Source organism: Nyctereutes procyonoides, unplaced genomic scaffold (assembly GCF_905146905.1).
Source record: "Nyctereutes procyonoides isolate TBG_1078 unplaced genomic scaffold, NYPRO_anot_genome, whole genome shotgun sequence".
NCBI classification, from domain to species: Eukaryota; Metazoa; Chordata; class Mammalia; order Carnivora; family Canidae; genus Nyctereutes; species Nyctereutes procyonoides.
The window spans coordinates 32,837,838-32,865,164 of NW_026575132.1; the positions used below are offsets into that span (position 1 = coordinate 32,837,838).

General features: G+C 52.9%; 1 protein-coding gene across 1 annotated transcript; it reads right to left on the minus strand.

Annotated features, from left to right (window-relative positions):
• Positions 1 to 98: 98 nt before the first annotated feature.
• Positions 99 to 26,622, minus strand: OGDHL (oxoglutarate dehydrogenase L). Its single transcript, XM_055345008.1, has 23 exons — positions 26,549 to 26,622; positions 22,464 to 22,668; positions 21,353 to 21,511; positions 17,176 to 17,278; positions 16,676 to 16,791; positions 16,377 to 16,531; positions 15,431 to 15,577; positions 13,536 to 13,626; positions 10,991 to 11,170; positions 10,580 to 10,708; positions 9,327 to 9,536; positions 8,894 to 9,046; positions 8,256 to 8,358; positions 7,651 to 7,779; positions 6,418 to 6,568; positions 5,831 to 5,958; positions 5,041 to 5,219; positions 3,458 to 3,529; positions 3,246 to 3,371; positions 3,074 to 3,146; positions 1,607 to 1,770; positions 1,260 to 1,414; positions 99 to 828 (listed from the first exon to the last, which is right to left on the minus strand). The coding sequence occupies exons 2-23, from the start codon at positions 22,665 to 22,667 to the stop codon at positions 705 to 707; spliced, it is 3,051 nt and encodes a 1,016-aa protein (XP_055200983.1). The 5' UTR covers position 22,668; positions 26,549 to 26,622; the 3' UTR covers positions 99 to 704.
• Positions 26,623 to 27,327: the final 705 nt, after the last annotated feature.

Consider the following 27,327-nt stretch of genomic DNA (forward strand, 5'->3'; position numbering starts at 1 on the left):
TCCCCATTCTCTACCCTCTCTAGACCATATGCCTCTTCCCCAATTTTACAACACAAAATGAAAACAGAAAACCTCTCTTAAGCATTTTTTTATTTCTGTTTAGTTTTCTACTTTGGTACATATGAGCTGCGGTTATATTTCACACAGAAGCTGACATATCTCATTATGACACACCCCATAAAACAGAGCACGTATAAATTACCTGGCACGGTTTTGCTTCACCTGGTTGTTATTGCTGAAATCTTTATTTCTAAGGGCACAAAAGGGAACATTCCTTGAATCTACAGATGAACAAGGACAGGGTAAGCAGCAGCCAGATTTGCCAGGATGGGAGAGAGGGACTAAAGACATGGACACCCACATGGCTGTCTGCAGAGACATGAACAGTACAGATGGAGAAGGCAGACAAAAATTTCAGAAAGACCAGGACAGTCCCAAACAACACTTCTGAATGACAGCCCATAAATCAGACCCCTCTGGCTCGCTCAGTCCTAAGAGATACTGACATACACACAAAAGCCCAAGGTAGCATAATCCCGAAGCCAGCAGTGCCTACTCTTTGGCCTTAAACACTTACATGAGTATTGTTTTATCCTGGAGCTCTAGACAGCCCCTCCCCTGGGCAGGAACACCATCCATCCCTCTCCTTATGAGCCCCCATGTCCCCAGCCAGTCCCACAAGACCCAGCTAGGCCTTGCCAGCTCTAAAATGTCTTGCCCTCAAAGACCTGGAGATTAAAGGCGGTATCCAGAAACTTCTTCAGAGAAACCAGGTGAGTGTTCCTGTTTCCTGTGGCTGGTGCAGCTGCTGGGTCACGGCCAACGTACCTAGAGGAGAAGAGACAAGTTAAGGATAGGTCTGGGCCTGGCCTAGCCACTACCCCAGGAATGCATCGGGTCTAATCCTGATCATCATCCTGCTATAGAGATGAAGAGTCTAAGGCTCCTCCAAGAGGCTAAGTGACTGGCCTAAGATCAAAGGACATTCTCTCATTCAGTTCTGGCTGACAAACAAAGGTTTACTCTCCATACGGCAGAACTGATGGGGTCTATGATCTGTCACCAACAGTCACAAAGCCATTAAGAACTAGGGGACCCATTCCCTCAATTTCCAGTGTGGTCCACAGAAGGGCAGAAGTTCTGGCTCACACAGCAAATGGGGTAGGCAGAGCCAGAATGGTGCCTCAGGCCCCCAGAGTCCCCTGGGCCCAGAGGAGGCCAGGCACAGATGGCAGGTACCCCCACACTCAGCCTCATACCATATGGGCCGTGCCCGGCTCAGGATGGTCATGAAGCGCGGGCTGATGTAGTCATAGTAGCCCATGTTCTTGTGCTCTTCCTGGCACCACACCAGTTCCGCGCCTGGGTACTTCTCTGCCTCTCTCTTGATCAAGTCGAAGGGGAATGGAGAGATCTGGGGCAGGCAAAGAGAAAACGGAGTATAGCCAGGGGACGGGGTGGGGGGGGGTGCCATGCCAATGGCCAGCGCCCCAGGAGAGCAACCTGTGATGCCCATCCTGGCCCTGCCTGGCATGTGGCCCAGAGCCAGGGGGCTGGCGATTTGACCCTGTCCATGACTCTGACTGGGCAAGAGGTTAGGGTGCACCTGTTCCAGGCGGGTGATGGCCACTTGTTCCTCCAGGCCCTGGCTGCTCCGCTCCTTCACCAGGTCATAGTACACCTTTCCAGTGCAGAAGATGAGCCTCCGTACCTGCTCAGGAGCCTGTGCTGCAGGCCCATCCTCAGAAATCACCCGCTGGAAGCTGGTCCCTAAAGGTCCGACAGAGTATGGCAAGGGCATCAGCTCCCAAAGGTGCATCAACTTGGCCAGATCAGCTTGAGAAACAGATCCACATCCCTGCCTGTCCCAGGCTCTCCCTGACCACTGAGACTAACCCCAAGATTGGATCTGTGGCTGCACTGGATACCTCTTGAGCCAAACCAAGGGGCAGGGGACAGATGACTCCCTGAGATGTCACAGGGAGAGAGGTAGACATGGGCTAGAGTCAAGGACAGAGCCCTGGGAACATGAACATTTAAGATGACAGGCTGGGGTTGGGGGGCACTGTGATGGGGACAGCTTCTGGAGGAGACAGAGAAGGTGGCATCAAATCCCCACCTGATGGCATCAATGTGTGTCCCAAACCTGCTCCCCATCCTGCATGCACGCCAACCACCGGATTACCAAGCGAGAAGGTGAGCAGTTGTCTGGGAGGCTGCTGCACATTCCTCCTTCCTCTCTCAGCCCTGAAGCCAAGCCCCCATCTCAGACAGCCCTCACAGGCTCACACCACATGCCAGGCACCAGACTAAGCATACTGCAGAGAACTTCTAAGGAAGCCACCCAATGTCCCCAAATCTCAGGTGCAGACACTGAAGCAGAGAGAAACTGGCTGCCAGTCCCCACCAGAGAGAAGCTCGCACCAGGTGTCAAGGCCAAGAGGTCCACAAGCCGATGTCAGAGCTCAGTCACCTGCGTACCCCAGAGGGGGTGCCCAAACATACATGGGTAAAAACCCCTGTCCACGCTGTGGGCCCCTTCCCTGCCAGCAACTGCTGGCTTTCCTCGTAGTACCCAGGACTGTTTTCCCAGGTGGCTCTGCTCTAAGCCTCAGGGCCCCAGATCAGCCCCTCCACAATCCTCCCCCGGATCACAACTCAATTCTAACACTGGTCCTTCAGATATTTTATCTGACCCTCAATGCCTGAAAGCTCCTGTAGGGGCACCGGGTCCCTAGGACCAACAATGTCTATTTGGTTCAGGAGTAAAAAAAACCTGGATGAGTAAATGACGACTCTCAGTGCTCCTGCTATCCTAGGCAGACTCCTGCCAGGTCTCCCACCTCTCGGCTCCCCGAGAACAGCCAGAGGGCCCTGCTGCTTGGCTCACATGACCCAAGCTGGACCATATCTGGGGGATCCCAGGCTAGCTTCCCAACCTGGCCACAGGTGGGGACTGAGCCAGGAGCTACTACAGGGGCAGAGACACAGGAGAACAAGGGTCCTAGAAGCAGAGGGCCAGGAGCCACCAGGCCCCCCAACAGCCACCTCCCCAGCACACTTGAGCACTTACCAGATACCATCTGGTCAAAGCTGGACTTGGCCTCAGGGTGCCTCAGTAGAGATTTGGGTGTGAAGATGATCAGCTGGAAGGGAAATATGTGGCCGGCTTCCAGCTGCCCCACCTGGCCAGGGCTCTGCACCTGGGCCCGGCACTGCTATGCTGACCAGAGTGGGCAGCTCACCGGCTTCCGGAAGGGCAGCAGGACCTGGCGACGCAGCACATGGAAGTAGTTGGCTGGTGTGGAGCAGTTGACCACAATCCAGTTGCAGTCGTAGAGCTGGCTCACTTCAAAGTCCTCAGTGAACACCTGGGAGACCAGGGTAGGCCTGGGAGGTGGCCTGCCTGTGTCACCCGTGCCCTGACCTTACCCTGGTGGGGGAGGGCCGCACTTACAGGGTAGGCGTCGGAGTCATCATTGCTCATCTGCAGGAACCTCTCAGGCCTTGCTGAGGAATGCTCTGGTCCCTGAAACCAAGTGCCAGACAGCACATACTGGCCTAAGTGTCCCACAGGACAGACACCTGGCTCTGCAGGGGCCCAGGGCCCAGGGGGAAGTCTGGGTAGCTCCTTAGAGGAGCCAGAACCACAGTAAAGACCCAGGAATGTGGGAGAAGAATAGAGAGGACATCCTCAGAGGAGGGTCTGGTCAAAGCCAGCACATGCGAACATGTGGGACAGGAAGAACCGGTAAAAAGGCCAAGGTGAGATGGTTTTTCCAGAATGTTCTGGACTTGGCAGTTGTCATTCACTGAGTACCTGCTGTGTGCCCAGCAGAGCTCTATAGACCCCATTGACATTGTTTACTAATCTTGAAAGCAGCTCCATGGTGTAGACATTTGTTACCTCACTTCATAGATGAAGGTGAGTAGCAGCGAGATTAAGGAACAACCCCACGGTCACTAAGCCACAGGGGGCAGCCTGGAACCCATGACTGACTCCTACTCCTGCCCTCACCCATGTGGGCAGCAAGACAACACCACACTGACCTCCAGGGTGGCTCCCCGTGAGATGAGGGTGATCTGTCCCATAGCCCTAAGGACCCAGAGCTATAAGCACCAGTCAGACCACACCAACCTTCCCACTCCACCCTGTGCCTTTCCAGCTACATGATCTTGGGCAGATCACTCCATTCCTTTCTTCCTGTGTAAACTGGGAAACAGGACTGACCGTCCAGTCCAGCTGCAAGAATTCCACAGGATCACACACACTGTGTAAGATGCCCAGAAGGCCAATCCTGGCTCTGAACAGCCAACTGATGACAACAGTAGTGATTAGTCCCTGACTGGATGACCAGTCCAGGCTGAGTTGGCCCTCAGGGACATTCATTGATTCGTAGCCCAATCATCCAGGGTGGGGAAGGCCTTGCCCCAGGTCACAGAGCTAGGCAGAGGCTGAGCACACCCTGCTCCTAGCTGCCCCTGCAGCTGGCACAGCCCCACTCATGACCCACCTGGTCAGGCTACAGACCCACCAAGGTGTCTCATGGGCTCTCCCCAGCCCTTCCCTCCCTCACTGGCCTGCACACCCTCCATCCTCCCTCTGTGTGGCCACTCTCAGGAGAAGACCAGAGGACAGGCAGTACTACACAGCATTACATTCAGATCTCAGCTGCTAGCTGTGTGACTTTGGACAAGCCACTCTACTTCTCTGCCTCAGTTTCCTTTATCTGGAAAGTGGGTACACAGGACCTACTCCATTAACTTGTTGTAAGGACTGGAAGAGTTAACAGAGAGTTTTAAACAGGACCTGGCACAGAGCAAACCCTCAGACATATTGGCTACTTCTATTGCTAGTGATAGCAGTGCCATCACAGCAGCAGCAACACAGATGTATGCAGGCCCCGCTCTGAGCAGATCCATGTGTTCCAGGGGCCTGAAGGAAAACACCCCCCACCCCTGCAAGCAGCCAAAGGTCTACCCACCCTCTCCCAAGCACACCAGAGCCTTTCCGGGCCCCAGCTACCATGCATCCCTCACCATGCCCTCCATGCCGTGGGGCAGCAGCAGTACGATGCCATTGTGCCGCACCCACTTGGCCTGGCCAGTGCTGATGAACTGGTCGATGATGCACTGGGCCGTGTTGTGGAAGTCACCAAACTGAGCCTCCCAGAGGACCAGGGCATTGGGGCTGGCCATGGCATAGCCCAACTCAAAGCCTAAACAGAAGACACAAAGAGCACACCGCATACTGTCACCAAGGGGCAATGGCTCCACTCAAACCCAGTCCTTGTTCATTCACTCTCCCTGTCCTCACCCACCCTTCCCAGCAGGGCAGCAAGAGCCAGGGGACTCCCTGGGGCCCAAAGGCCAGAACCTCCCTGCCAGGGAGCTGACAATATGCTCAGAGATGCCACCCTCAGCCCTAACTTCACGTATGGCCACCTTCTAGACCAGGACCCAAGTCCCAAGATCCCCTGGGGAGGCAGCAAGAGCCGTCTGCCAAGAATAACCCCTCAAAATATGTGCAGTACTGCTGAGGGGAAGGGGCGGGGCGGGGGCTGCTCTCTGCAGGGTCCTGCTTCTGGGAGGAGGCAGTCAGGGAGGAAGCAGGCCAGCTAAAGGTCAAACCAAGGAAGAAAGAATAACAGAGGACACAGTCCTGGGAGCCCAGAGACTGGGGAGGGGCTCTGGAGATAGAGCTGCTGAGTACCATGCAGGAGTGGTCATAGTCAAAACAATAAAGCTAGGACAGCTTGGGGTGCAAGACCCTCTCTGGTCCCCAGGCATCTCAGGGCCTGCCTGACTTGCAGGCAGAGTTCTGACCCACCCAGGACTCCATACTCTGAGAGGGAGCTGTTGCACACAGTGTAGGGGGCCTGGTCAGGCCAAAGGTGGTTCATGGGGACACATGTCCTCCGGTCAACTTCCTGGTCATGGAGAACGTGGTGCCGGTGACTGGAGAGAGACAGATAAGGAAGGGATGGAGGGCGGCGGATTACCACCTGTTCACCCAGAGCAGGTGCACCAGGTAGCAGGAGGCAGGCAAGCCTGTCACCGTGCAAGAATTCCAGAGGATGGCGACATCAAGAAGGCCCTGGGAAACCAGAGCAATCCAGGGAGCCTCCCTTCCCAGTGGTAATCCCACAGGGTCAGAGAGGTGGCCCAGCAGCCCTCTGATGTCCTGACCTAAGAGCAGGGGCTGGAGATGCTGACGGGTTACCTGTGACTACCTCAGCCATATAAGGGCTCCCCAAACATGGGCCAGGGAAAGGAAGAAGAGCCAGTTACACTCCAGAGCTCTTGGGCTGATTCTGGTAGACCCCAAGCACAGATGAGCTCTCAGCAATCCTGTGGGGTCAGGGATGACCAGGCTAATGCTCACCCAGGGCCGAGAGATCACTCTCACACCCTCACCTGAATGTGCCCCTCTCCACATCCTGCCCACTGAGTCGCACGTGGATGCCCTCCTTAAGCAAGGAGCCAAAGGCCATGTACTCCGCCAGGGCCCAGTCCACTGTCTGCTTCTTGGTCATGTCCGCACGGCCTCGCAGGATTCGAGAGAGGCCTGCAGGGATGAAGAGCCACCCTGAGGGACGCAGAGGCCTGCAGGATGGCCCCAGCCGGGACGGCCATAGCACCAGGGCTCTAGCCCAGCTGTGCATGTGTTCAGTGTATACCCACCCCCCACTCCACCCCCACACACACACGCAGCACAGGGCCTGGCAGGCCACAGGAGCCCCAGGGCCAGGCAGCCCTCCACCAGCACCCCCACTCCAAGAGCAGGTCTGAGCCCCCCTAACTTCCCTCCCTTGGGGAAGAAGGAGCAGGCATCACTAGGTGAGCCTCTGCCATATGCAGACACTGTATGCCTTTGAGTCAGAACCATTCCTCACAGGTCTCCTGCCAGAGAGTGCTGCTGACTGTCCCCATTCTCCAGAAGAGGAGACTGAGGCTCAGGAGAGGGAACTAATTTACGAATGACCACACCCCCATAAAGATGTCTGGATCTGAGCCTTGGCACCCAACCCAGGTGGGGCTCCTATTGACCCTACACCTGTACCAGCCCCATGTGATGTGCACACAGAGTGGGCACCCCAACACACCCGGGCCACTATGCACATTGTGGAGGAATCCCTTTGGATTCAAAGGGTCCACAGGCATCCTACACCACCATGGGGCCCTCTAGACTGCCCAACCAGGATGGCCACAGCCAAGAGGTATAGCCAGCGACCACCAACTAGCCTAGGCTCACCCAGGAGTGGCAGGCTTGCCCTCTCTCATCCATCCAGGCCACCATAGGCACCGCACTCCCACCCTTTCCCAACATTTCAGACTCAACCACCCCCTCCACAGAACCCTTGCTCCCTTGCCCTCCTTCTGTGTGAGCCATGGACAACCCCAGCAAAGGCACTGGGAAAATCCAAGATGCCTGGCATAAGCCTTGTGACTGGCACCCAGCACAGAACATGGCTTCCACATCTGCCCACCCTGAAAGGAACCTGTTATTATGGGTTCTGCACAAGAGTGCAAAAGAGGCTCCAAGAGCTCAGCTGACCTGCCAGCAAGCCGGGACACAAACCAGGCTCCCCTGACCCCTGAACACCATCTCCCGCAGGGCACATGCTAGAGCCTGCACAGCAACCTCACCGGTGTGGATCTTAAAGTCCTCCAGGGGCACGGAGCTAGCCACTTCACCGATGTGGGTCAGTACGTCCTCAGGAATGCCTGTGGCTGGGCATGTCATGCTCTTGGGCTCCCCATCCACATTAAAGAAGCCTGAGAGAGCAGAGATTCTGTGTACTTCTGTGTGGTCAGGCCTCAGATCCCCTGGTCGGCCTGCCTTCCCAGGACTCAGGGGCCCATCTCTTTCTTAACCCCACCTGCACTCAAACCCTGACTCACACTTGGGATCTGTGACACCCAATAGCCACAGCTGGGCCCCTGTGGGGGCTCCATCCCACGGAGGCCCTCTGAGCACCCCTCCCCCAGGCTCTCTCCACTTTGATGTGCACCTGCTTTGGCTCAGCCCTCCCCTTCCAGAAAACAGCTGGTCACACATGCTCACAGGGTGATACCATCTCTCCTGAACCCCGACCCATCCCCGCATGTAGAAATCAGTGCCCCCAGCCTCAGGAGTCTCAGGGATAGAACACTCAGCCTCTGGACTGGGCAACGACCGCCCTCACCCAGGACCACTGCAGTACGGTCCCAGGCCCAGGCGAATCACTCTCAGCCACAGACCTCTCACTTACCAGGCCATGGGGAATCCAGCCAGTGCTTTATATGCAAGATCTTTTTATCCTTGGACCTGCCATATGCCTCCTCACAGATCCGGTCGTATTTGGCTATTTCTTCCTGAAATCAGGGTGAATGCAAGGACTGACACAGTAAGCCCTGGAGAGCCAAAGGCCGTATCAACCTGGATTTGTAAGCCCTGGTGCCCTTTGCTACATTATACAACTGTCAGCTGGCCTGCAGGGACCCTGTGGCCAGAGGTCAAAGTCTCAGAGTTAAGGGGGATCCCCCTGCTCAGCAAAGGACTTAGAGGAAGCTCAGAAAAGACTCAGAGTGCTTGTTCTCAGAGCTCCCTCAAGGCAGGAAGACCAAGGCATCCATAAAGAACTGTGGGAACAAACCGGGCTCAGGGCTGCCTCCTGTAGGAAGCCTTCCTGGACTCCTGCCTGAGGCTGAGCTTTCCTTACATGGCAGCATTCACTATCCCACCAGGCTGTAAATGTCTTTGGTTCTCTGTCCACCTTGACAACTAGGATCTGTTGGGGACAAAGACCATAATGGCTACTTCTTGAAATCACTGCCAACATCAGCAACTACCCCAGGGTCCCAAGCTGTGGAAGCTTGTCCTAGGCAGCCACGTGGCCTGCCTGCCCACCTCAAACTCCTGCAGGGTGACTGTGCCCTCAGTAATGAGCTTGTCTGCATACTTCTTCAGCACAGGCACTTGTCTGTGGATCTGCTTGTACATGAGTGGCTGCGTGAACATGGGCTCGTCCATCTCATTGTGGCCACGCCGGCGGTAACAGACCTGCAAGGACAGCGTGGGGAGGGGCTCAGCCCCTGCCCTCAGGCAGTGCAGGCATAGTCACTGCACAGCGGGGGCACAGAAGGCATGATAGGCCCCTGAAAGCCCCCCACTACCACCTACCACTAAATGCCCCGCATCCAAGCCTGTGCACAGAATGTTCTTGGTGGCCCTCCATCTGGAAAGCACTCCCAGCCCTCCCTGCCAAAGATACTACAGACCTGGCCCACTTGGCACAGCAGGAACAGGTCACACACACACCCCACCACAGCCCCAAACCCACCAAGTCCACCACCACATCTTTATTGAAGGTGTTCCTCCACTCAGCTGCCACACTGCACACATATATCACGGCCTCTGGGTCATCTGCATTCACATGGAAGATAGGTGCATTGACCACACGGGCCACATCGGTGGGGTAAGGTGATGACCGGGCCATGCGAGGGTCTGTGGTGAAGCCAATCTGCAGAAGCAGGAAGAATGGACAGAGCCTCTGTAGAGCCAGACAGGTGGTACCTGCCCTGGAGACTGGTGGATCAAGGGAATGAGGGAGATCTTTGCCTCAAGCTTCATTAGGTGTGACCAGGAGGTATGTGGCACAGAAAGGGATGAGGGTAAACGGCCCCTACAGGCACAGTGGCGGGTCCTATAGTGATGGCAGCAGCACCAAGGAAATCATGCCTGCTCTTGTTCTGCATGTCATACTGTGGTAGGAAGAGCGCAGGCCTGGCTCACTGCCAGCCCCATCAGCGGCTCTGTGTGTGATGCTGAGCCAAGTACTTAAATTCCCAAAGCCTTGGTTTCCTCGTCTATGAAAAGGACTCATTAAATACTACCTCACAGGGTTATTCTGTGAAGATTAAATGACTTAATACAAATAAGGCAATTAACCTAGGGCTTTTTAGGCTCAGAAGAACTATTAGTAAGTACAGCTGCCTAAAGAGCAAAGGCCTGTGACAGCTGTGTTCTAAGACTGGTTCCTACAGAACTAAAAGTAGCATCTAGTTTAGGTCCAGCCTCTGTGGTACTTACACCTGTCTTCCTTTGTCCTTACAATGTTCTCCATGGGACCCGTGTGTGCGTGTGTGTGTGTATATTTACATTTATATGTATACACACAGGCACACACCAATTTCACAGACGAGGCTGGGGAGAGAGCAGGGATCCTGCCTGAAGTCATACACTGGGGAGTAGCAAAGCAGTGGGATCAAAAGCAGAATCATCTCAGGGCACCTGGGTGGCTCAGTGGGTTAAATGTCCTATTCTTGGTTTCGGCTCAGGTCATGATCTCAGGGTTCTGGGATGGAGCCCCACATCTAGCTCCACACTCAACAGGGAGTCTGCTGGGCCTTCCGTTCCTCCCCACACCTTCTCTCGCATGTTCTCTCACTCTCTCATAAATAAAATCTTAAAAAAAAAAAATCTAAAAAAAAAAACCACCCCAAAACCAGGATCATCTCACACTTGCCCCAAAAGTTCCTGGAATTCAGAAATGGGAGACATTGACAAAGCCCACCAGGCAGCCCAGGTCCTCACCTGGTTGTTGACGACCACATGCACAGTACCATTGGTGGTGTAAGAGGGCAGGTCACTCAGGTGGAAGGTCTCATACACCACACCTTGGCCAGCGAAGGCAGCATCCCCATGAACCAGGATGGACATGACCTGCAGGGCAGGATGTGAGCCAGGAGGAGCCTGAGCCTGTGCAGCCCAGTTCTGTGCCCTATAGTGCAAAGATCCAGGCCCTATGCCTCAGAACCCAGTCCCTCAGAACCCTGTCCTCCCAGCCCATCCCTCAGAAACCATTACTGTCTCAGAGTTCAGCCCTCAAGAGCCCATCACTCAGAAACCAGCCCTCAAAGCCAGTCCCTCTTTCACCATTCCTCAGAGCCCAGCCTTCAGATCCAGCCCCTCTGGGAGTGCCCTTTAGGAACCAGATGAGTTTACCTTCTTGCCCTGGGCATCCCCTCGGTAGAACTGTTCTGCCTTTGTCTTTCCCTGCACCACGGGGTCCACGGCTTCCAGGTGGGAGGGATTGGCCACAAGGGACAAAGTGATATTTCTGTTGGTGACCCGGTTGATTCTCTCATGGTACATGCCAAGGTGATATTTGACATCTCCAGAGCCCTGAAGATTAAGGTGGGCCATGGTGAACCCACCCCTCTCACCACAGACAGGCAGACAAGTAGATATGCAAGCTCACAGTAGGGCTGGGACATTTCCCTGGATTCCGCTCCCTGAGAAGGCTGTGCTATCCCTGACCCACATCCTCTTCCTGCCCTCCCATCACCACACACCCTCCTTGAGGAAGGCAGGTAGGTTCCCCTGCACCTCGGCTCAGAGGACAGATAAGCCTCCTCATCAGAGCCCCTCTGCATTATCACCTATTGTCTTCAGCATTAATGACAGTGCAAGCAGGGAAACAGAAGGTGGTGTTAATAAGACCACGGCATGGCCTCTGGGCAAATTTTGGAGCTGAACCCCTACCTAATTCCTAACACCAAACTAACCAATAATGTAGAGACGACAGATGCAGCCACAATACAGCAGAGAAAAATATCATGTATTTTATGATCTTAGAGCAGGGAAGGCCCTTCCAAACAATGTACAGAGCTCTGAAGCTATAAAAGACAAGGCAGCTAAAATTTAACAAACTTGCCAGAGGGAAGCAAATCCATGGCAGTGTTAGGGAGGAAAAATCAAGCAGAGAAAAATATTTATAAGACGAATGTAGGCAAAGGGCTAATATCCTCAATATATAAGACTCTTTAACAAATCAGTAAGACAAAGTCCCAAATCCCATAGAAAAAAATGAGCAAAAGCCATGAGAAGAATTTATAGAAAAAGAAATAGACATGGCCTAAAAACATGTGAAAAGATACTCAATTAAATTTTTGCATCAATCATATTGACAAAGACAGAGAGATTCGACAGAGTAAGGGAGGACAAGAGCCTGGGATCCTCACACATGCTGGGGGTGGGCTCACTGATGTCCTCAAGCTCTCTGGAGGGAAGTTAGTCTGGCCACTGCATCTCTCAGACACCATCTAACAGAGTACTCACACACGTGTGCAAAGAAACTTAGCAACGTAACACCCATCACCTGGAGAGGCAAAAACCAGAGCACATTCAAAGCTCAGGGAGCTCCCGTGTGCCGCATGAAGCAGTGACAACTCCTTAAGTGAAAATAGCAAGGTGCCGAGTGGCATCATGAGCTATTCCCCTGGCCTTTTACAAAGAAGACTGTACCGAGTAGATGGGTGTGTTTGTACCTGCATGGAACATTTCTGGAAGTACACACCTTAACACAAACAAAAACTGGCCACAGTGGAGCCTCTGAAGAGCAGGCTAGGGGTCTCATGAGGGAAACTTATTCTCATTGCATATGCTTTTTTTTTTTTAAACAATGCTCATACTTTTTTTTTTTTTAAATAAAAAGAACTAGTAAATACTTTTAAAAAAAATATCCTTTGGCCAGGCTTTACACAGTTTACACGCATCATCTCTTTGATTCTTCACAAGCATTTTGGGGGCAGGGAGTTTCATCCCCATTTTACAGAAGAACAAACTGAGCCTTGGAGAGATGAAAGTGCCTTTAGAGCAAGTGCTATGATCTTTGATAAGCAAATGAATAGCATCTTGGGAAGATTCTGGGCTATAAGCCAGCAGATGCAGATTCTAGTCCCTGCTCTGCCTGATGTACTGGATGACCTTGGACCAGCCATTTAATGGGATTCATTTTAACAAACCAAGCACTTTTGCTGGGGGCTGGAGCTTCGGGGATGAGGTCCCTTCTCTCATCCTGCTACCAGCCTAGAGAGGAAAACAGATATACACACACGTGCAAAGGCTGGAAAAAGCCAGAAGAGTACCGAGGGGACAGGGGGACAGAGGAGGGAGTGATGGGATGGCTGCCTAGAGGACCAGGAGAGCCAGCCAAAGGGGAGACAAGCAGGGCTGTGCAAGAGGCAGAGAGCAGTGGAGAGAGGAAGCCTGTCTACATTCAGGCCCAGCGTGGGTGAAGGCATCAGGGGACAAGGCATGCTTAACATACATGCATACCAGCAACAGGGGTGTGAGCAGAGAACTGTTTCCTCTGCTCACCAATGAGCACAAGAAGCTATCCTGGCCTCCCCGGGCTGTTGTGGGCAAAAAATGAGTGAAGAAACCCTTCTGGGCTGGTAGACAGGACCCTGTGCAGAGTCAGGCCACACAGCTGAAGTAAATGCCTTTTAGGTCACCTCTCTCCAGGCCTCACTTTACCTAGCTGAAAGCAAGGAGGTTGGTTCAGATTACCTGACGGCTCTCCCAGCTCTCAGAGATCACAGCACTCACTCTAAAACACCTTAGTGGCCTCACACAAACACACCCGTTCTCTCCCCAACTCTTCTGCATAGCCATCCACATCCAGGTCTGTTCGAGCCTAGATGCTTCTGGCCCAGCTCCTCCCTAATCCACACCCCAAATATCTGGGACAGGGCTTGGCACTTACCTCGTCTGCTGCCTCCAGCTTGGGGTCAAATTGGCAGAAGATCTGCTCCAGGTCCTTGCGGATCACATTGGCCAGCACATTCAGCCTGCCCCTGGAGCCACAGGTGGTGGGACTCTCACCTGGCACAGAGGCCACCTCCCCCATTAGGCCCCAACATCCCCACACTCCTGCCCACCCGGGCCTATCAGAATTAGCATGGGGGTCAGGGAAACCCTCCCCATACAAACCACAGGAGGCCCAACCCTCTCATCCTGTCTCAATCTACAAGGCATGTGAGTGGTTCTAGCTGGCCAGCTCCCCCAGAAACTCTGTACATCTCACTAGGACTCTGGAGGCCCTCATAAGCAGGAGCCACCCAGCCTCACTCATGGTAGGATGCACACACACCCATTCCCCCCACCCACCCCTGCCTCCCTGTCGGACCCCATCCCCTCCCCCAGACCTCACCAGCAAAAGTTGAGCCTAACCCAGTACCTCAACCCCAATCTGCTAATGCATCACAGTCACTCATATGTGATCCCAGTTCTGCCAGCAGTGTCTTGCAGCAGAAGACGGGACTGAACTAATCCTAAGGTCAGGAGTTACCAGGGGACCTGTCCAGGGAAGCTGAGGTTTCAGGTTAGGGGTAGGAAAGCAGCCAGAGACCAGGGACTCTAGTCGAGGCCAGACTTCCCATCAGGATGCAGTTTATTCAGGGGTGGGTACCAGGCTGATCTGGGCACAGGGGAGGACTCAGCCCACCCAGCCCACCAGCAGATGCTAGCCCCAAGCCTGCATACCCTCTGATCCAATCTCTAGCTCCAAGTGGCCCTGTGACAGAGGGCAGCCCTCTTCCAGGTGGGCCTCTCCTACGTTCTGCAGAGGCAGAGCTAGAGGCCAAAGGAACCACATGAACAACCCTCAGTTCCTCTGGGAAAAGCCCTCCAGTCTTATACCACTCCCACCCCCAACTATGGAGGCCTGGCCTAGAACAGCCCTTCAGCTCCCAGAGCCCTCCTCAGGCTGGGAGCCAGCCCAGCACCACCACACAGTCCCAGAACTACCCCTGGCTGCCCAAGGCCATCCTCCCCAAGAGATCCACTGAAGCCACGAATGTGGGATCTCTGACAACTGGGCCAGCTCTGCTTGACCCTCTAACAAGACACTGGGCATTTCTGGGCCCTCAGAGCGAGGAGCTGTAAGAGACAAATCCCAGGCTCCTGGCAGGCCAGCCCGCAGGATGGGGGCCCTCCCACACTGCATCTGGATGCCTTGACACCCCTCCTGTTAGTGCATCCAACACTGGCCCATCCGTGAGCAGATGGAAACTGTCACAGAAAATGCTGGGGCTTTGCCTCCAAGACCACTCCCGTTCCGCAGGACCCCTGGCCACCTTGTCTCTGTCCCCAGGCTGTACTCTTCACCAGTCCATGGGCTCCAGTTCAGAGGTCAATGCCCAGCTGCCAGGCCAGCCTTCTAAGTCTATCAAGGTCTCAGGAAAACGTGTAGTCAGCTTGTAGCCAGGGGGAAAAACTCTCAGCTCACCTCCAGAGACCACCCTCCTCCAGGAGATGGCAACACAAAGCCACCTGCCCAGGCCCTGTCCTCACTTCTCTGGAATGTACCCCTCCACAGGAAACTCAAGAGGCATGGTACATCCCTTTTCTGAAATATTGACCTTCCTGGGGACAGCGGCAACATGGAAAAGAGAAACTGAGTCTGAGCAAAGATGGTTAGTCCCTGCCTCCATGTGGCTTTGGGCCTAGGGCCCAGGGACTGAGAACTTTCTAGGTCATCCTACCTCTACCCCCAGATTCCACCAAAACCCCTGCTCTGATTTTCATCCCCTCCCTTCTATCTCATTCTGCTGGGCCTGGAGAACAGATAGGCTATGGAGGAACAAGAAGGGGGCCCACCTGTGTGGCATCCCCAGGATGACATTCTCGATCCCCATTTCACTGGATTTGTCGATGATGGTCTTGAGGGCGGGAATCATGACCTCACAGCCCTCCAGGCCAAATCGCTTCTCGGAGGACCACTTCCGGGCCAGGAAGTCTTCAAATCTGCTTGGTGTGAGGAGAAGGGAAAAGATAGAGAGGCTGGGGCTCACAGGGACTATCCATGAGGACCACAGCTAGATGCCTGAGAGAGAGCAAGCTGCGAAGTCACCTCCCTTTGCACAGACAGGCCCTGCTATTAACATACAGCAACAAGGAGCATAGAAAGGCCAGAGAGAGGCTGGGCACCCTCCCAACCTAACCAAAGACCTCTGCCGGCACCCAAACCCAGTTATCACCCTCTCTCCCCCTTCTAATCAAACTGCTCCAACAAGCCACCTCCCGCAGCTTCCAGCTCACCATCCTGCACACACACACTGCACAGGGCTCCCTCTCCATGCTCCAGAGACCCCTTCACCATTCAACTCAAATTCTGGCCTGCACCTCACCACCAGGGATCCATTCTGCACCCAGCAGCTGAGCCCCATGCTCTGCTAGGCCTCTGCAGCCCCTGTATATACCCAGCTTCAGATCCCAGTGGCAGAGCCAGGTGGCACCCCACCCGTAGGCAGGCGCTGGTACACTCACTCCTTGAGACGTCTTTCTGTCCACACAGTCCCACAGCCACTTTCTGCCACTTCTGTCCCTGTGGTCATGTTCTCCTGGAACCCAGCCCTGCCCACCTACCCCCCATGCTGCTCCTAAGGGCTTCCCCTAGGCCAGGGGATGAGACCCCCTCCAGTCCCAATTTTCCCTGCCAGTGATCCTAGTTTTTCAGGAACTAGATGTCCTGGGATATTCCAGACAGCCCTGGAGCAGACCCTGCGACCACTCCAGCCACCCGGGGTGGTGCTGAGGGCCTGACCTCATGGAGCGCACCAGCCGGGCCAGCAGTGTCCGCTTCTCCTCACTGGAGAACTGCATCACACCAGGGGTCTCGAATTTCTTCCGGATCCACTGGCACTGCTCCACGTCATTGATGAACATGAACTCCAGGCCGATGTGCTGGCAGTAGGTGCTCTGAGGGAACAGGAAGGGACTCCACCAGGAGCCAGGAAGAGGGAAAACTGTCCTGGCGTCTGGAACACAAAGGCAGAACCCTCCTTCCCTCTAGCACACTCCAGAGTGCCAGCAGGTGTGCCTTACACGCCTGCCTGTGCTCACCTCCAGGCGCCGAATGATCTCCCGCAGAGAGAGGGTGTGTTCAGATCCCCCAATGAAGGTGGTGGTGGGCAGCTGGAACTCCTTATCTAGGTCAGCCTCCCGCAGGTCATAAAAGGCTGAGGCGGCACACACGACCGCAGCAGCAGAGGGGAGAGAAAGGGGTCAGGCCCCAGGGGGTGCCCAGCAGTACCCCGGACCTCCTAACAATGCCCCCAGCACCCTCCCACCAGCCTACAGCTGGAACAGGAAGACAGGGAAAGTAAGTCAGAGGCCAGCCTGTACAAGGTGGGGCTTGGACAAGTCTCTCGAGCTTACGGAGCCTAGTGCACCAGCTAGGGAAGATGGGGAGACATCACAGTGAGGCAGATGGGCAAAGGTCAGAGGAAAGCCTCTAGGGCTGACTGATGGGCCCCAGGCCCCAGACACATGTCAGTCCCAGAGCCCCTCACCCAGCCACAGGCACCAGCTGGCTCTGGTGCTGCCAAAACAAGAGCTCTCACCCAATTTATCAATGGTTGTGATTAAGTCTGAGGGCACAAAGGAGTCCAGGTCTGCATCCAGAATGCCCAGCGGGTCCAGCTGGGCCACATGGTGGCCCCGGATCTGGGAGAAAGGGAAAGAGGTCAGGGCCAGGCTGAAACACAGATAGACAAATACTCCCCGAAAGCCAAGTTCTGGGCCCTGGCCCCTCATTTCCCACTTCAGAATTCCAACTTTCCACATGTCTACAGCACCCAGCCACTGCACAGTTGCCTATACCATAACCACTAAGTTGGCAGGAGCTCAATTCTCTTTAAAAGTACAACATGCAGCTTTCAGAAATAAGGATGCACACACAAAAGTATTAACTACAGTATAATTGGCAGTCATAAAATTCTAGAAACTTCCCAAATGTCCATCAATAGAAGACCGGAATATGGATATGGGAAATCCACACAGGGGAGTACAAAGAACTGTTAAGTATAATTAAAAAAATCCCTATCCGCTGCTGTGCAGTAGTCCCCACAAAACAGTCCCCCAAAAACAGTGTTAAGCAAAATAGCAAACTGTAGAAAAGTATGTGTGACAAACTATCCATTATCTAAGAAAGAGGAGATTCAAATAAATACATGCATTTGCATATATTCATATACACACAAATAAATATATGCATTAGAAAAATACATCATAAACAAGAAAAAGTATTATCTGTGGAAAAAGAACAAAACAGGGTAGAATGCCAGAGATAGAAGCTAGACTTTTAAGAATACATTTTGCTTTGAAGATTTGATTTTGGAATCTTGTAAATATTTTATATCACTATCAAGCAAAATTAAGTTTCAAAAATTAAAACAAATGAATTCATACATTCATTTGGTCACAGTACTACCCAAATGAATAACAGAATATCAAAAAAATAAAATAAAATAACAGAATATCCCCAAAAGACAAATTGAACTCCAGGAAAAAAATATTATAAATTCATTTCTATTGCCAATCAGTAGTGGTAGTATTAGAATTATACTGTAAAGCTGTAGTATGTAGACTGTGGGAAAATCAAATAAGTCATTGTACTGATGTCTTGGGGAATCTCTACTTTTGGCATCTTTAAAAGATGACAATGACATTAAGATTAATGAGGTCAAGGGATCCCTGAGTGGCTCAGTGGTTTAGCGCTTGCCTTTGGCCCAGGGAGTACCAGGATCGAGTCCCATGTCAGGCTCCCTGCATGGAGCCTGCTTCTCCTTCTGCCTGTGTCTCTGCCTCCCTCTCGGTGTCTCTCATGAATAAATAAATGAAATATAAATAAATAAATAAATAAATAAAGAAATAAATAAATAAAATAAAATAAATAAAAATAAATAAAGTCAAGAACAAACCCTAAGTCTGAAGTATGTGGAAGCATCAGTATAAACCCATAAATGTGTTATCTTTATTTTTTTTTTTAAATCTTTTTTTTTTTTTTTTTTTATGATAGTCATACAGAGAGAGAGAGAGGCAGAGACACAGGCAGAGGGAGAAGCAGGCTCCATGCACCGGGAGCCTGACGTGGGATTCGATCCCGGGTCTCCAGGATTGCGCCCTGGGCCAAAGGCAGGCGCCAAACCGCTGCGCCACCCAGGGATCCCATGTGTTATCTTTAAAAAAAAAAATACATATTTCCCAGCTCTAACCACTGAAAGAGCCCAGATTCCTGATCAGACCATAGCAGTGACTCTTCCAGCACTCCTTGAGCAACTGGTTGGTCCAGATATGTACAAGATGAGCTCAGAGCATCTTGTCATACCAGATAGCAAAGGGGTGCTCAAACACTGCGGGGGCGAGGAATAAGGACACATTTGGACAATGAGAAGGACGGTATCCGTAACAGATGAAAAATCATCAAATAGGTTTAAATTCATCCATTCATATCATACTAAATAGGAAGAAAAGTCTTCATTGACCATCTTTGGAGGGGACTAGGGAACCACACCACACTTCTGAAAATCAGTCAATAAAAAGGAAAATCAAGCACTGATCCTGCCTTTCCTACACAATTTACACCAGGATAAATGGAGTTAACAAAGTGAGCTTTTCAAAAAAAAAAGAAAAAAAAAAAAAACAAAAAAAAAAAAACAAAGTGAGCTTTTCCTGATAGAAGTATTTCAGATAATAAACAAAGAAAGAGAGGTAGAAATAGAATACTGTCACCATTTTTATCACTCTTAATGAATTAATGTGTCCAGGAAATAATCATCCAGAGCTGCTAGCTGCAACCATCACCCCTAGGAAGCTGATTATGAAACAAAAAAAATCAAATCTATGGTGGATAAAGCTTCTAGATGTAAATTACCAATTTACAGAAATTACACGGGACAAAGGAACAGATGAAGTGACACCACGGGGATGCAATCAGCAAAATCCAGACTCAGGAAAACTCTACAGCACAAAACAACCTGTTTTTTTCAACAAACATACACACACACACACACACACACACACACACACACACACACAGAGAGAGAAATCTGTAACATACAAGAGACTTAAGACCTGGATCAACTTATCACAACCTGTGGCTTTATTTGGATCCTGATTCAAACAGGCAGTAAAATTATAAGGCAAACAGGTAAACGTGAACACCAACTGGTTGTCTGATGACCTTAAGGATTACTGCTAACATTGCCACATGTGACAGTGCTCTTACGGCACATTTTTAAAGAGCCTTTATCTACAGAAATACATGCTAAAAAGTTCGATGAATGAAATACTATGTCTGGGATTTGCTTCAAAATAATCAGTGGCCAACAGGTAAGGGATGGAGGTGGTAATAAATGAATCAAGACTGGCCCCACGGGTGTTGGGATTTGCTGCACAACTCTTCTACCTCTTATGTGTCTGTAACAATAAGTGTGAGGATTTTTCAGTACTGTGTGTAGATGAGTTAAACAAGAACTCTTGCTCCTACAGGGCTGCAAGGAGCCGCAGCCTGCCTGGTGAGAGCTTATTCACATCAGGCACAACCTTTGGCAGATTTTTACCCTACAGATCCACAGGAACATGCCTGAATCCAGACACTAGCCCACTCTAAGGACTCTCTGGTGCTTCATGTTGGCTAAAGAACTAAATAGCAGCTGAAGAGCTGAGACGGTGGGACAAGGCCCTCAGGCAGCACCATGAATGTTACCTTTATTTAACATGGAGTTTTATGTTCTTTGTTCTTGGTTTTCAAAGTAAATTGTTGGATCATTTTTCTGACTCAGCCACCAAGAAAAAATACTACTGTTTGCTTGCAGGTGGCCCACAAACCACTGGTCCTCAGGCCAGTAAGGAAGCCCAGTCCTGCTCACCTTCTCTCATCCACCCCAGCATAATTGGTCTCCAGAAAGTACAGCTGCCACCCAAAGAGTGCCTCATTCAGAGGCAAGGCATTGTTTCCATTTGCTAAGGCCTCCCCCAGACCCCATACTCCCACAGGCTCCTGCTGTGGCTTGCTGCTTGGTCCCATGGAGTCTCTGCCAAGAGCCCTGGAATGCCCTTCCTTCTGCACATCTGTCTGACAAGTTTCTCTTACAAAATACTTTCTGACACTGATTCCCAGAGAGATCCCAAACGATTACACTTGTTATGAAGGGAACACCCAGAAAAGCCTTCCAATAGTCCTGTTCAGTAAAGACCAAGAATGCAACTTCATCAAGATGCTCTGTCAGAGCAGGGGCCCAGACTGGAGACCCAGCAGGGGAAGAGCCTAAGTCTCCAGAACAGAGCAGCTGGTGGAGAAAGAGCTGTTTACTGAACTATCCGCTAATTCATTCCGTAAACCCTAATTAAGCACCTGCTATGTATCAGTCCCAGTCCTCTTGGAATGCTTAGTCAAGAAGAGATAACAGACATTAACAAAGGTCAATCTACTCAATTTTCATCCAACATTTACTGAAATCGATTATTAAGTACTCCTCTAGATGCTTGGGGCATAGTGGTGTGTGAGACGAACAGCACTCGGTGAGAAAGACCACAGACAAACAAAATACCAACATGTACACAAAAATACCAGGGGGCGGTTAGTGATATGAACAGTTATGTGACAAGTAAGAGGAGAAGCGAGAGCCACCCACGGAGGACTCAGAGAAGGGCTGAGCCAGATCCCTTCCCACCAGCACCTGGCCGCATGCCAGAAGACATTTCAGCCTACAAGCCCAGGCCCTGCCAGCCACTCACCTGGTAGGCCCGGATCAGGGACTGCACAGCCAGGTGGTCCTCTACCAGCTTGCTGGTCTCAGTCCGGTTCGACACTGCTGGCCTGGTCTCGGGGAACGGTGGCTGAGCCGGGTCACAGGTGGCTTCCTCACTGGCTTTTCGGAAGAAGCTGTCCCAGGACTGGGCAGAGGCAGAAGCAAGAAAACAGTCAGCAAGTCAGGGCCTGGGGGGGGAGGAGGAGGTGGTCCTGCCCAGGGGGTCCCAGTGGGTACTGGGTGTTCCTTCACCACTACAGCTCTTAGGACCTGCCCAGGCCCCTGCCGAGATCTCTTACAACCAGCCCAGGACACCCAACCCCAAGCCTAGATCTCTTCAGTTCCCAGCTTTGAAGGGTTTTGGGGGAAGGCTCTAACTTGTGACCCAGGGGCTTCAGTTGTGAACCGGGCTTCTACCCTAGGGGAAACATGCCCTCAAACACATGAGGGAGACGTTGCTTTTGTGTAAATGGGGGAACTGAGTTATGTTTGCAACAAATTTACCTAAAGAAACTCTCTGAACAGATACAGAAGAAACTAAGAATAAACTGGAGGACAGGCAGGTGGGAGCTGAGCAGATAGGAGATGGATTGGGAGGGAGATGTTTTACTGTGTAACTCCACATTCTGTTTTTGAATCATGTTATCACTTTCCTCTGAGAGTGAGTAAAGAAGGTGAGGGCAGCTTCATTTCTCACTTTTTTTGCCCCGTCATCTGATTTTTTTTTTTTTTTTTACCATCAGCAGGCATTTATTTTATCAGCTCAGTATGTATATAAACACTTATGCCCCGAACTACATAACAAAGAGCCACCTGGAAGCAGCACAGCATGACAAAGCGGGCAGGGGCAGGTCTGAGACCAAGTGCAGGAGCAGGACATGATTAGGGCTTCTCAGGCCAGGCCACCACCCACTGGCTGGTTCAGCAACAAGAAAGCAACAGGCTCTCTTCACCCACAATGAGGACAAGGCTTTTATAAATAGGGGCGATGGAGGACCTGAGAAAAGAAACCTGTCCAAGATCACACAGCAGGCAAGCTACTTCTCTCCACTCGCCCTCCACAGCCTGGCTCCAAGAGGTAGGGAGGAGGCGCCAACCTTGTGGACACTCTGGGGATTTTCCAACCAGGCAAAGTACATCTCCTCCATGTAACTGGAGCTGCCTCCACGTTTGCCACTTGGGAAGGTGGCCGGTGGCCCAGATGATCTGCTGGGCCGGTTGAACATCTGGACATCATGTGGGGCCAGGAGCCTCGAGGCCCGTGCTCCAAGCCAGGATGGCAACAGCCTCAGCTGACTCATTCTGGACACAGGCAGAGAGAAGAAATGTAAATCATGGGACCAGAACAAAGGCTCTGGAAGCCACTATTCCCTCATTTGGCATTTGTTGGTTCTACTGGGCAGGTGGCCCGGAGCTAGGCACTGATGAGACAGAGGAGAATGGGACAGTCAGCCAGCCCTCCCAGGGTCACTGCCTAAGTGGGAGATCCCAGCTCCGGAAACTTCAGCAACAGCTATTTAGCATCCCCGAGCTCCCTTCCTGCTGTGCCCCACCACCCCAGCCCACACTCCTTCTCTGCTGTCTCCCTAAGCCTGATCTAGAGACCAGTACCACCCAGGCCCTGCCTCAGGCAGCATTCAGCCTAGGTGCTGGAGCCCACCCGGAAGGTCACATGGCACGTGGAGGCAGTATACCCAAGAAAGAGTGGGCCACGCAGCTGGCCACCACAAGACTCAGGCCACAGTCCTCCAGGGGCTGGGATGTGCTGTGCCTGGTCAAGAAAAAGCCTGAAGAAAGGGTCTGACCGAGCTGCACTATCTCAGGAGGCCTACGGCACTGCTGGGTTTCTGGTCACTGTGACCAGAAATGACCACTGACTTCCTCTGACTGCAAAACCAGCACAAAGCACTCTCCCAGGCCAGAAAGCCAATGACACAGGCCTCAATGAGCCCACTTCACCGTAGGGAAGACAGAGGCCCAGAGAAGGGAAGGGCACTGGGGAACAGTGAGAGACAGACCAGAAGCCTAGCCCCATGCCCAGCCCAGCCCCCTCAGCTCCCAGCTGGAGCTACCCTCTCTTGCTCCATGACCCTCCCCAGAGTTTACACTCAGAACCAACAGTACTCAGGACAACCAACAGCTCAGGGGGGTACATCCAGACTGGAAGCCCCCCCAGGCTGGAGGGGAACAAAAACCTGTAGCTCATCTCACCCCCATCGTGTCACCTGCCCTTGGCCAGGGAAAATTTCTGAATGACCAGTTTTAAATACTGCTTCCTCCTCCCCATTCCCCTCCCACCCCCGCCCCACCAGAGGACAGGTTCTGAGAACCTCCTCGAATCCTGGCAAGCCCTGGGGCTCCCTATCCAGGCAAGATGGGGGTTGTCAGGGCCCACTAAGGCCACCTCCTCCTACACAGGATTTGTAAAGTAGGACGTCTGTGCCCCCACCCCCAGTCACACAACTAGGAGCAGAGCCCCCTCCTCTGCTCCAGCCCAGCTCTGCCTGGACACAGAATAGCTTCCACTGAATCCTCATTAACACCCTTCTGCCCAGAGAATCCCAGTATAAGTGGGGTACAGCACCAGAGCCAACCCACCAGAGACCATGCAGGCAGGAGCGTATGTGCACCTGGTACAACTCAGCCCCAGAAAACATGTCCTCTGGGGTATAAAGGGTTTCCAGGTCCCACCTGGCCCTGAGCCAATGCCCCTAGACAGGGTCCCCAACCCTACCCATGCCCTTTAGCTCAACCAAGTCACCGGAACTACCTGGCTGGCCTCCTACAAGCCCTTCCAGCCTGCCTCCTCTCCTCTCCCTCCAAACTCACATGAGGCAAAGAGAAGGAGGTGGTCTTCTCAAAGGAGGAAAGTAGGCTCCTCAGCGCAATCAGCAGGAAGTCTAAAGAGAGTAAAATTAAAAAGCAAAAATATAGTGCAGTGAAGGGAGGAAGAGCGTGGGTTCTGTTGGAACCTAAGCTCACAATGCCCCAAGTTTCCCACATGCTCAACCCCTGAAGCTTCCGGCTGCAAGCCGAGCCCCACCAGCCGATGATTCCAGGCTCCACAGCAAGGGCCCCTAGGGGCTGGATCTCCCTAGAAGGGTGCCCCAGCTCTGAGGTCAGAGTACAGGGTCCCAACCCCTGCTCTACCTCTGACTGTTCTAGGCAAATATAAGTATACGGCTGACCTCGACCATATGGCCACAAGAGAGACAAAGGATATACTGGCCTAGAACATCAGAAGACTCTAAACAAGCCAGGGAGCTCTATCATCCCCATTCTAAAGCAAAGGAAATCAGACATCAAGACCGTCCATTGAGAGAATAAAAATAGGAGCACACAGTCTGTGAGCAATGATTCTGCAGTAGACATTATGTTCATTTAACCCTCTCCAGAATCTTATGTGGTAGGCACTTAGATTAGCCCATTATAAAAAGGAAGAGAGACGAAGCTGGTGACAGGGCTCTGGGTGGCTCCAGAACCTGTGCCCTCCTCACTGTAGAGTCAAGATGTAAACTTAGTCTTTCCTTAACAACATGCACTTTCCAATAGACGCAACCAGAAGTACACTCTCGGCCAGCACCCACACCCACCCTCACAGGGGAATGGGATAGCTCAGGGTGGCAGTGAGAAAACCTGGCTCTGTCCAGAGCAGTCTAGTACAGGAACACTGTGTTTTACAAACACTGACTGATCTGGAGCGGCTGCTGGACACTGCTGTGGCCTTCACCCTGCCCCTGGTAGGAGGGCAGCCGGTTAGCCACCCCTGCTCCCATTCCAGCAGGGCTTGAGAACGCAGGAGCCCTGGATGGGTGGAGACAGAACCAACCTCAGCCAGGCCCCAGCCAGCCCTGCCAAGTCCTGGCCACACAAGGAAAGACAGCAGTAAAGAGTTAGTCAGGCATCCTATGAACCACCTGCCCAGCCCAGTCCCTAGTGGACTAACAGGTAGGTTGCTCTGGGCAGCTCTTAGAAGTCTCCTCTCTAGGGACAATGGGAGTACCATCCCCACCACCACTCCCACAACCAGATCAACTGCAGACATGCTGTCCAGGAAGCCTCCCATATACAAGGCCCTGTCTGGGCTGCCCCAGTGAGGATTGCTCTACAGCATGTCCATTGTAGAGATCAGTTAACTGAGATCCAAAAAGAGGCAGGGCCCTCCTCAAGACCTTGAAGCCAGGCAGCAATGAAGGCTGGACTTACACTGCTACAAGCTTACTCTGGTCCCACATTCTGAGAACTGAGCTGACTTTTCTCAGGAATAAACCCAACTCTAGTTTGCTGAACCCAAGAGACAGCAGACTCCAAGGAAAAGAGCAGAGCAGGGAGGGGTGTGCTTATTGCACTGGCAGAGAGACCTAGGGCCTGAGCTCAAGGCCAGAGGTTGTAAAAGTAAAAAGGTAGTCGGGTCCTGTTCCAAGAGGCTAGTGTAGCGCCTGTGTGGGGAGGACTTGCAGAGGAGGGGCCGCAAGGGCAGGCTTGGGCCCCTTGGGGAAGGGGCTATCGGAGTGAGGCCCTCAGAGTCCAGCTTACGCCCGCTGCACCCCACTGCACCTTCTCCTGTCCTCCAACATCTCCCTGGGGCTGGGAGAAGCACCTCCCAGGCTGACTGCAACCTCAGGTCCATCCTGCCTCGCTCACGGCCTCAGTTTCCTCATCTGTAAGCAGAAGCCGTGGTTAAAGCAGTCTATAAGGGCATTGCCCCCAAGAGGTTCTGAGACTTGGAAACTTATTGGGTGTCCCGCTAGGCACGTAACGTTGGACGCTCCCCTCCCCAGCTCCACGGCAGTGCAGCCGGGCAGTCCACAGGCAGCCTCCTTGAGAGGGTGAGGGGCAGCAGCCCCCACACACACCCGCCCCGCCCCACGGCCACAAAGGGCCTCCTGGGCAGTCTAGTCTGTAGTCTCCGCTGACGCCTGAAATCCCACCGTCCACGAGACGCGCCTTCACGCAGAACACTGCATTCACCCAACACGCGCGAAGGGCTGGGGGTCCCCCGAGAGGCCGCGGCGAACAAGGGCGGAGCCAAGGTCACGCTCACTTCCCCTCCCAGCTCCCGCGACCGGGCCGGCTAAGGACCCTGGGTAGCGGCTCCGGGACCCGAGAGCAGAGGGCCGCCCCCGTGACGGCAGGAGAAGAGGAGGTGCGTGGACCCGAGTGGCGAGGCCGCCGCGCTCACCGGGCCGGCGGGTCCGCGCAGCAGCGCAGTCCGGGAGGCCGCAGGTCAGGGGCTGCGCGCAGGGGGCGCGCGGCTCGCCCAGCCAGGTACCCGGGTCACGTGACGCGGCGGCGCCGGCCGCTCCGGAGCGCGCGCCCCCGAGACCCCGCGCGTCGTGACGTGCCCATGTACGCCCCGCCCCGCCCCGCCCCGCCCCGCCCCGCCCCGCCCCTCGACCCGCCGGCGCTGTCCGCGGTGCTGACCGCGGTGCTGACCGCCCAGGCCGCCCAAGCCTCTGGGGCCTGCAAAGCGTGAAGATCCCAAAGACCGCCGGACCACACAACTGCGTATGGCCGGGACACCTGCTATACTGCTGAGCCCCTGAATCCCAGTGTCCAAAAACGAACACTAAGGAAAACGTGCCAGAAAATAACGAGCCATTTGTGTGCATGGGAGGATAGTTTCCGTTTTACTTCCTGTAAAACTGCACGCTACTAAAACGATCATTGTCTTAGAGTTGTTTTGAAAAGTCGAGATAATCCATAGAAAGTGCTTATCACAAAGCCTGATACACATTTTACCCTTCTCCCTATTGCCACAAACAATGCTTCAGTGAACATCTTCCTATATATTGTTTTACGAACCTATGTGAAAATTTCTCTGGAATATAACCAGAAGTTGAATGGCTCCGTCATGGGTGTGTGTAACAACTCAGCAGTGTCACATTGGTGTTCAATTATACATTCTCATTAACAGTGTAAGAGAACTTTTAAGTCCTTATATCCCAGCCAACACCAGGC